Here is a 10,337-nt window from a genome sequence, read left to right on the forward strand (position 1 = left end):
TGAGGAGGAGGGTGGGAGAGGCGACTTACCACTGTGAAGGGAAGCCAAGTGAGGAGGCTGGCTTAGACTCAGAGCTGAATTTGAGAGAGGAATTCAGGAGTATATGGCTTGTAATACCCAAGTCTTCACTTCCTTTCTCATCACGTTACAGTTTAATCTTCTTGGTAGATGACCAAAACATCTTACCTTCTCAGAAGAGATCACAGACAAGCTAAGCTAGATAGATGTTTGGGCAATTTCCAGGTAGAATACAGTCAGCTCCCAGCCTCCATGTAACCCATGGCTTTTAGCACCACCACCACCAATGTTTGTTCCTCCTGGCCAGCTTTCCTTTTTAACACACACACACGCACGCACACACTTAAAAACAGTACAGTGCTAACTCCCTGCTAGTCTGGCTCATCCTTGGGATGCTGAGATGCGGAATGAGGTACTTCACATAAGAAAGCACCATTCCCGGACCCTGTTTTCTGATGCCCAAAGATCAGGCTTCTGGGCCTTGTATTTCAGGCACAATCTTATTGCATTGATAATTAGATTGAGGTGGGGACATGTTACTAGCTGGCCCAGATCACTCAGAAGTACTCCCACCACCTCTGATTGTGTTCAGGTGGACTAAGAGAACCCCTTCCCATGGGCCCTTGTTGCTCACTCATCCGTGAGAAGTTGCCACTGAATGGAACTTACTATTTGCTTTAGCACACTTCTGAGTTCCCTCTGGATCTCAGGGGAGGAAATGGAATCTTGCCCACAGGCCACCTGTATGTGTGGAGGCAACAGACAAGCGGCCTGAAAATAGTGTGCCTCCTCTGCCTCTCCTCCGCTGCACTGGACTTGCCTCCTCGAAACAGAGCTGTCCCAGGCCATACAACAGTCACCATTCTTTGCACTTTGGACCATTAAGAAACTAAAACAGCACTCCCTCTCCCTCCCACCCTGTCTTTTCCATTCCCCTTCCCTCCCTTACCCATTGCACTCTTCCCGCTCTGCTTGGGGGCTGCATCACACCTCAGCAAAAGCTAAGCTATACTGTTCTGGCTTCTTCCCACATCGCCGGGCGATGATGGCCAGGTACAGCATGAGGAGGGCCACCCAGTAGCAGCCGTACAGGATGGCCCCAGAGACCAGGAAGGCCAGCTCTGTCTCACTGAACAGATCCTGGCAGTAAGCTGTGTAGGCCAGCCCCCCAAGGAGGACTGCCACCCAGATGGACACAGGGATGAGGCCAATGAAGTTCACCACAATGGTTTTTCGGCCAGAGGTGCCCCAGCCAGACTTGTTGATGGTAGCAATGGCAAAGATCTTGGCCGGCAGGAGGCTGGACATATAGAGAAGGGAGTAGAGTGACATGAAGATCATCTCTGCGTTGCCCCGCAGGAAGCAGGCGTAGGTGGCCTTGATAATGCCCACTAGCTGCACTGTCAGCAGAAAGAGGAGAATGTTCCAGATGCGGCCCCGGTAGAAGAGCTGTATGACCGTGGCAATGAGGAAGAAGGGGAAGAAACCTGTGACCACTGACTCGTAGGTCATCCAGAGGTGGTGCTTGTGGAACCACAGAGAGTTGTAGAGCCACTCCCGAAAGTAAGACTTGCTCCAGCGAGTCTGCTGGTTGAGCCACCGGAGGTACTTGGTGGGGGTCTCCGTGAGGCATTTAGAACGAGCTGTATACTTAGTCCTGTAGCCGAGACTCAGGACTCGGTTGGTGAGGTGCCGGTCATCCCCAAAGCTGCACTTGCTGCCCAGAAACTTCTGGTGGTACCAGTCCTCCAGGAATTGCTGAAGGAGGCTGTTACGGTACATGCCCAAGGGCCCGCTGATGCACTGCACACAGCCAAAGTAGGACTGGCAAGCCCGCTCCACGTTGAAGGCCATCCAGTACCGCACACTGCTCAGGAAGGAGATCCATGAATCGTACTTGTTGAGGATCTGCAAGGGAACCAGAGATTCTGGGCCTCCTTGCCTGAGGATGAGAGCCCCAGGAGACAGACACCAGAGAACAGCAGGCCTCCCTACACTCTGAGATCCGTAGCCCTTTGCTCTGGTTCCTGGCCACAAGTCCCAGCTCTCTCAGAGATGGGAAACCAGAGGCTGAGAGGAGGCAACCACACCCAGTCAACTCTTCTCAGCACCAGCCTCGCCTCTCCTCTATGTCATATGCACCGACTGTCCCAATGAAGTTGCTCTAGCAGCCAAAGCCACCTTCAGTCTCAGGAGGCAGCCTGTGGTGGTGGCTGAGAGAAGGGCTTGAGAAAGAAGCAAAGTAACACCCCAGCCCCCGATCCTGACCCTTTCTGCAGTTGGAAAGCTTCTTGGGAAGACATAGTATGTTGCCAGCAATTCCCTTGGAAGAAGATCTGGCCCTTTATTCATACCATACCGCACAGAGCTCTTCAGTGCAACGTCCCCAGCAGCAAGCGTTTTTCAGGGGGTCTAACTTTGGAGGTGCTCGCTGCACCACTGGCCAAAAAGGAAGCACCCTCTAGGATGGATGACTTCAGAACACTGTGCCCCTCCCAGCAGTACAGGCTCTCTACATACCAGTCAAGTAATTTTCTGGCCCCCTGCCCCTGGTGGAAATAGGCAGGAAAGTGGGTGGGTAGCAGATGAGCCTTTCGGTACCAATGAAACTGTCAAAGAGGAAACCCCCCTCCAAAACAAAATGCCCACTTCCCTAGTATATCCAATTAGATGAAGAAGCAGAAAGAATCCAGACCCTCCAGCCCCAGGAATCCTTGGCTACTTCTTACTTGGACATCTCCCCCGACTCCTCCTACTTGAGGGTCCTCCTCCAGGACTCGAAGCATCTCAATGGTGCAGGCTGGATCCAGCACAGTGTCAGAGTCACACACCTGCAGAAGGAAGGCGCTGTCAGTCCATTCTGACACAGATACATCCACCCACCCCACCCTGGTGGCTCACTGCCCGAGGGACATAACCCCTTCACCAGACACACTTCAAACCACTAACAAAGAGATCTATGCCAAATAGAAGGGGTGAGATGAATTACCGAGGGAAGTAAGAAACAGGAGAGTTCAGGTACCGACTTGATAGCTGCTTGGCTGAGAGAGGAACCCAGGGGACTTTCAGTGGTGGGCCCAGAAAGGGAGAAGTGTCTAGTACTGGACAGATCTTTAGCCCTGATTGAGCCAGGCTCCTCAGAAGTGGTCTTAATATATTTCTCTGGGGTCCTTGGGAAGAAAGGAAAATGTCACTGAAATCAGACTGACAGGCACTGTGGCTCGAGCAAGGCCAGCAGGCATTGCTCAGAAGGCTGAGAAATGGCTCCTGCCAGAGGCTACCACCAAAGCTTGCTCACGGGATCATCACGAACGGCACTGCCCTGTTTCAGTCTCTTAGACAGCCAGCCCAAGTGGACGGTGTATCTAGCCCAGTCAGAGCCCCACCATTGTGGCTGCCCGGCCATTTGTGCCCTGTTGGCCAGGTCTCCCAGACTTGGGTCCAGCAGAGCCAAGGGCTGTTCTCACCTAGATTCTAGCTCTGGATGGGCCTAGAAGCTGGTAGCAGCTCCTCCACTCAGAACCTGGATCAAATCCTACCCACCCACCCTCCCCTCCAATGGGAGACTCCTGGTTTGATTCTGTTAGGTGACCCATTATTGTTAATAGCTGAACCTGTACTACAAACACTTTCCCTATTGCCTGACTCCTTGTTTACATTTTAGAAAATGATTGAGATGGTGTGAAAATCCCAAATAGCCAATGGGTAAGGGAACCGTCTTCCTGACCCCTGACAGAGCAAGAAACAGTATCCACAGATGAGCCCAGAGTCTACAAAAGCCTAGAATTCTTCTACTGAAGTTGCTGAGAGAGCCCACTTGCCTGCAGGAAGGGGGCTGCACTCCAACCCTCTGCTTTCTCTCTCCATACTGGAAGATTCAATGACTGCAGACAAGCAGCAGAGGGAGGGCTGAGGGGAACCAGGTGGAGTCATCACAGCCACTCTGACCTGCCTCCCCACTGACAGCCTTACAGTACTGGCCCAAACTGGGAAGGTCACAGGAGCCTCAGGCCACACTCCCAGAACCTCCTCAGCTTACAGGCCAAGCTTCCCAGCGCTGCTGGTCACACAACTACTCCAGCCCTGACTCTCTCATTCCTCACACTGCGGCACTTCCTTCACCCCAGGGAGGTCTTTCCAACTGAGCAAGGTTAGGAAAGGCTAGCGCTCTCGGCTGCCTGGGCTTGCCCACTGGCTGAAGCAGGGTTATTTCCTGAAGGGGGAAAGACAACTTAAGCGGGCTCGTGAAGGCAGACTGAAATCCAGAGTGTTCACTGACAGGCAGGCCCAGGGCTGCCCCAGACAGTGAACCCATGTGCCGACCCACCAGAACACACTGGAAGGAATAGGTGTGGGAGGGCAGGGTTGAGGGGATCCTGTGCTTCGAGGGAATAGACAGCAGTCACTATGGCTTGAGCCTGTGCCAGGGCTCAAGGGCTTTTTCTAAGTCGTCTGAGTCCACAGGCAAGTCTCAAAGGCCCCTTGACCCTAGACAGACTGCAGAATCAAGACCTGTCTCACAGCCCTCCCTCTCTGGCGCTGAGGAGGCCCTTGGGCCTAGGAAGGCAGGAAGAGGCAGGTGTACCAACTCGTATGTGAGGGTGCAACTTTCCAAACAGCCAAGACAAAAAAATATGCAGCAAGCTAATTTTAGGTGGGTACCGTATAGAAAATTTAAATATTGGAGTACACAACATGCTGTCAGCAAGACTGTGCTGGTACGTAGGTGGGCGACCACAGCAGCTGCTACTCATTCAAGAGATGGGCATATGTGGAGAAGGGCAGGAACAGAGAAGGGGGAACAGATGCTGGACCACAAATCTGGGTCCTGGGTGTCAGTTTCTACTTGGTACTGAGATGCATAATCTTTGATCAGTTTTCTCTAGGTTTTGTTATATGAAAACTGGAGCTGTGTTACCTTGTCAACATAATAAAATTTCCAAGGAGGTGTCAATGCCTGCTTCAGCTGGAAGCAAGGCAGGGTCTGTTGGGGTCCTGGCCCTGCCAAGATGGCTGCAGCACTGAGCTGGGGGGTGATTCGCACCTGTGTCCCTCCGCCTCACAGACAAGAACTTGACACCAGAAAGAGTGAGACTTTTCATCAACCCATAACTAAAACTGTCTGAGTGCTTTGGAGCATGATTCTTTTTGGCTCTTCCCCACACTTTATGACGAGGCTCATCCCCATGCTGCCAATGGTGAGGCAGTATTGCACAAGGACAAACGACCTGGGCTCAACTCCTGGCTCTGCTCACTACTGCTGTGTGACATTAGGCAAGTTAGGCAACTGCACTTCAGGCTCAGTTTCTGTAAGCAGAAATAAGCATGGTACCTATCCCCTAGGAATATTATGAAGATTAAAAGAACTAAAACACATGAAGTACCTATAACCGTGTCTGGTATAAAGTAAATTCTATACACTTGTTTGCCACTCTGGGGATACCAATCCACAGACCTGCCCAGAGTCCAGAGACCTGCCCAGATGCACATAGCTAAGTACCCACAGATCCAAGATTCCCGCCTAGGTCTTCTTGACCCCAGGACAGCTGTTGAAAATTACTGTATTTACTGCCTTCTGAAGTGTAGGGGAGGAAAGTACACGACCCAAGGCACCTAGACTGGACCTAAAATTCCCCAGGAGATATACCTGGCTGGCTGGACACATCCACACATCCACACACACCTAGGGAGGCACCCTCACCTGGATGTAATCCACTGAATCACCAAGGGCCTTGAAGGCCGTGTACATGACCTCTCGCTTGCCTCCCCACTTCTGCATGATGCACGAGAAGGTGCTGGCCCGCACCACGTCCCGAACGCGGTCCATGCCCTCCTGCAGGCTGGCCTCCGTCTCACCCTCACCCGCCTCATGGAAGTTGCTGCGCCACACGAAGAAGCCAGCTTGCTCGGTGCCACCGAGCACCTCGTGGAAGATGTCCAGCATGTAGGCATCCTCCTGGCGATTGCCGTCCACCACCAGGACCACTTTGAGGTCGGGGAAGGCGATGCGCTGGGCTGAGCGCAGGCACTTGCGCAGGTAGTCGGGGTCCTCCTGGTACGCAGCGATGCAGAGCGCCACCGAGCGCTGCAGTGGGGAGGGCAGCTTCAGGGTCCGGCCTGCCCGTCGCATGCGCCGGTGCTCCAGGAAGGCAAACAGGCTCTGGATGAGCAGGTGCAGGCCCAGGATGGCACCGTACAGCCCAAAGGACAGATAGTGTTTTTCTGTGTGGATGAACTGGTAGCCTGTCACGTAAGCTGCCAGGATCCCACCCAGCACTGCCAAGGCAAACAGACTGGTGCCCACCACGCGCAGGGCTGTTGTCAGCTGCACCGGCATCTGGTGGGAGAAGGTGGGAGAAGTGGGTCAGCGGGAGGCAGCTTCTCTGGTCAATGGCCATGGGGGCATGGTCTCTGGACCTGGCCTTGAACTGGGGAAATGATCCACTAATAACAACCATCACCATTTATTGAGCATGACTAGGACTGGAGACTCGAAAGCCAGACCAGTAGTAGTAGTAGTTTAGTAGCAGAGGACAGGCCCCTCTGTCCAGGGGATTCTCCAGGCAAGAATCCTCAGCTCTGCCACTTACTGTGTGCCTGTTCTACGCCTTAGTTTATTCATCTGTAAAATGCGTGTTGCAGCACTAACCTCCTAACATCTTTGAGGATTAAATGGGTTATATACATAAAGCACTCAAAGCAGCATTTATTATCATTAGCTAAACCCAAGCCAGAGAGATCTGAGAGAGACCTAGCTGGTGGCAGAACTGGGATCTACCTGACCCAAAGCTCTCACAGATAAGCTTCAGTAGGGGTGAGCCTGAGGCCAGAGGAAGCTCTGAGCATCTGAGAAGCCAAGAAGAGGGAGGAAGTGGAGGGGCCAGGGTAGGTAGGCAGCCTTCATGCCCTATACCCACCAGGGGATCACACCACGAAGAAAGTGGGGAAGGGAAAGATGAGAAAGAGCAGGAAACATTGAGACATGCCTGAGGGAAGAAAGGAGGAAACAGCTTCCCTTTCTCAAAACAACTAAATCTGTAAGAGAAAGTTTACCAATGTTCTCTGCTTTCTCACCTTTTTCTCTTTGACTTGAGAGGCAGCAAAGAAAGAGAAAGTAACCAGGAAAAGCAGACAAGGGAAAGAAAAGGAAATGAGAGCTGGGGTGTGGACAGCCCTCCTGGAAGCCCAGCACTGGGGCACCAGGGGGAACTGCAGCTGCCACTGCAGCAGCCCAGCAGCCCAGCAGCCCGGGACAGGCGCCTGCCAGGAAGCCGCAAGGAATCTCTGTCCACGTACCCCTGCCCCACTACTCCAGGAAATGCTGGCAGGTTTTGTTAGGACTTCCAGCATCTGCCCATCTGAAAAGAGCTGTGTTTTAGTGAGCCGAGTCTAGCACTTGGTACTTGAAGCCTTGTGCTGGAGACACAGCCCTACTATCACCCTGGCTGCCTGATCTTGCCCAAATTCTCTGGGACTTAGCAACTCCCCGGGGAGGGATTCCAATGGTTTCTTGTTCCATAGGTCCCAGGTAAACCATTATACTGATTAGTAGCCCTGAAGGACTGAGTGGGGGAGGGGAGGGGTTGGGGGAAGGCTGATTAGGACAGCTCCCTGACCGCTACTCTGAGGCCCTCTCCCCATCTCCTCTCCTTGCCACCTGCCTGATCTGGAGAATTCTGTTACCACCACCGCCCACCCTTTACAGACAAAGGGGTCTCACTTCCAAGCTTGCTCCAAGTCTAGGTCTCACTCAAACTGACTCCTGACTGCCACCTCAACACAAACATACTTTCTTGCTAGGGAGCTGGTTCCCCTGCCACCTCTCACACAGGAGGGGCGAGGAACACGTAGTCGGTGCCTAAATCAACCGGAGACTCAGGCCTCAGCAGCATTCCAGCAGCTTCGGTCCGGAAAGTGCTGTTGGCAGCCTCAACTCTCCGGGAAGCTCGGCCTCCGGGCGCTCTGCCCCGCTGTCCCGGGGAGCCTGCCTTGTGCTTCCTCTGCAGGATTCCCAGCCGTCCTTGTCGCCCCCGCCCCACACCCCCCGGGGGAGCCTCGCACGCGCTAGCAGTGCACGGGTCCCTAGGCCCTGCATCCACCACCCAGGAGCGCCCCCACCCCCCTCTAGAGCTTATATGCCATGGGGGCGCTGCGGGCACTGCTGCCTGCCTGCGCGCTGGTAAAGAGCAGGGGGCGCCGAGGCCAAGCCAGCAACCTGCCCGGCGCTGGCGCCCCGCCTCGGTGCAGTGCCAGAGGCGGTGCCCACCAGGTTAACGCAGCCCGGAAGGCACTGGCCATGCTTCTCACCCCCGCCAGACCCCGGCTTTCCAACGAAGACGGTGCCGGCCACACCCACGTGCCCGTTTCCCACGACCCAGCCGGGAAGAAACGGAAAACGCAAGGAATCAGTCGGACCAGGCCCCACTCACCTCCTGGGGGGAGGGGGGACGGGCGCTACCTTGGCAAAGTGTGCCTGCAGACAAAGGCGGCATCCTCAGTGTCGCCGGCCCCCTCCTTTCCCGGGCAGGACCCCTCCTTCCCTGCTCAGGAACTAAAGGCTTTATCCTGGCACCCCTATACCACAGAGGCCCCGAGAAGGTCCCGCAGCCAGGTACCTCATGTGCAATCAGGATCTGGTGCCAGCTCCGCCTCAAGTGGCCCTGCCGCGACAGGGGACCGTGTCACCCCTCAAGCCGGCGAGAGGAGCCTCTTGTCCCCCTCCACCCCCTTTGCTCAGAGGAGATCCAGGAGAGCTCGGCCCCTGTAGGTTAATGCGCACCCGGCTTGAAGGGCAAGAGACTGGGGACGCTCTCTAAGCCCTCCCCCTACCCCGAGAGACGTGGGAAAGAGAAAACCTCCAGCCAAAGACGAACGCCGCCAATCTACTCCCGACACTACGCGGGGCTGCCCAGTCTGTAGCCTCTCCAGCTGACAGGTGTGCCCTGCTGCGGGGCCCGTACGCGGCGGGACGGAAACTTGTGCGCGGGGCAGGGGCTCTTTCCTTTGCGCCCGGCCGCCCTCCCAGCCTCTCCGAGCCCGCAAGGGAAGGGGAGCCCAGGCCGCAGGTACTTGCGGCCACGGCCGGGCTGACCCGCAGTAACCGGGGCACCGAGCATCTTGGTGCCTGGACAGGTGCGAACACCCGGGCGGGCCTGGGACAGCGAGACTCCAGCCAGCCTGGTGCCCCTCACCGTCGTCCACCTCCTAATCCATTCACAAAACAGGAGCCGCAAGGGAGGAAGGGAGGAGAGGCTGGAGAAGGAGAGGATGGAGAAAGGGAGGAGGGGTCAGTGGGGAGAGGGCTACAGGAACCGCCGCCAGGAAGCCTGGAGATGCCGCAGCCCTCAGCCCGCCTCGCGGCGCTGCACGCAGCACCCACACGGCTGGGGGAGCCGGCGGGGTCCGCAGGGCTCCGCAAGCGCCACCCTGGAGCCCGGCGCGCCCGGGTCCCTCGGGCAGCCCGCCCTTCTAAGAGGGCTGGCCAGACCCGCGCTCACCGTGCCGCCGGCTGCCCGCGCTCCCGTGCTCAGCAGGCCCGCGGCGGCTCCATGCCCCTCCTCCCGCTCCTCGCCGCCGCGCCTCGCTCCACGGGGCGCCGCTGCTGCCGCGCGCTCCGACTGACGAGCGCTGGCCCCGCCGAGCAGCCTTTAAGTACCCAGCGCGCCCCCGCCGGGAGAAGCGCCCTCCTCCGGCCCAGGGGCCGGGAAAGTTAGGGAAGAGTGGGAGGGCTCCCCTGAGGGCTGCGAGGGAGCATCCCCTTCCCGGCTCGGCCGGGGGAAGCCCCACGCGGCCGGCGCGCGGTGGGACGCAGGGTCCCGAGTGGACGCGCCTCCTCCTGTTCGGAAAGACTCGCAGTCTCCGCACACTCCGAAATTGGGTTTCCCAACCGAAGCCAAAAGCCGAGTTCCTCCGCGCTCGGCCCGGGCCCAACTGCCCAGGGAAGAGGTGGTCATTGTGCTCAACCTGGAAACTGAAGCGCAGTTAACTTCAGTATAACCCATAGGGGCTTCCAAAATTGTGACTCTCACTTGCCCTTTGCCCCGCGCCCCGTCTTCTAAGCCTCGAACCCTACTCACCCTGCAAAGCGAGCAAGCAGGTAGAAATCCCTCGACTGCTGCACGCCAAGGAGCTGCGCTTTGTGTAGAACACCCCCTAAAGCCAAAACAGCAGAACCTTTCTGCTGGGGGTAAAAAAGGCTCAGAAGACAATACTCGTTAAATTTAAAAAAAAAAACTGGTCAAAGAGGGTGTTAACAATTGTGACAAGCTCTGAATTCCGCAATTCCGCAGTGGGGCGCTGATGACTTTAAGGCTTTCAAG

General features: G+C 56.1%; 1 protein-coding gene across 1 annotated transcript; it reads right to left on the reverse strand.

Moving 5' to 3' along the window:
* Nucleotides 1-1,002: 1,002 nt before the first annotated feature.
* Nucleotides 1,003-6,355, reverse strand: LOC128071113 (hyaluronan synthase 3). The gene is made up of 3 exons (XM_052664077.1): nucleotides 5,720-6,355; nucleotides 2,748-2,849; nucleotides 1,003-1,926 (listed from the first exon to the last, which is right to left on the reverse strand). The coding sequence occupies exons 1-3, from the start codon at nucleotides 6,353-6,355 to the stop codon at nucleotides 1,003-1,005; spliced, it is 1,662 nt and encodes a 553-aa protein (XP_052520037.1).
* Between the last annotated feature and the right edge of the window lie 3,982 nt (nucleotides 6,356-10,337).

The sequence above is a fragment of the Budorcas taxicolor genome, unplaced genomic scaffold, assembly GCF_023091745.1.
Source record: "Budorcas taxicolor isolate Tak-1 unplaced genomic scaffold, Takin1.1 scaffold153, whole genome shotgun sequence".
Classification (NCBI taxonomy): Eukaryota; Metazoa; Chordata; class Mammalia; order Artiodactyla; family Bovidae; genus Budorcas; species Budorcas taxicolor.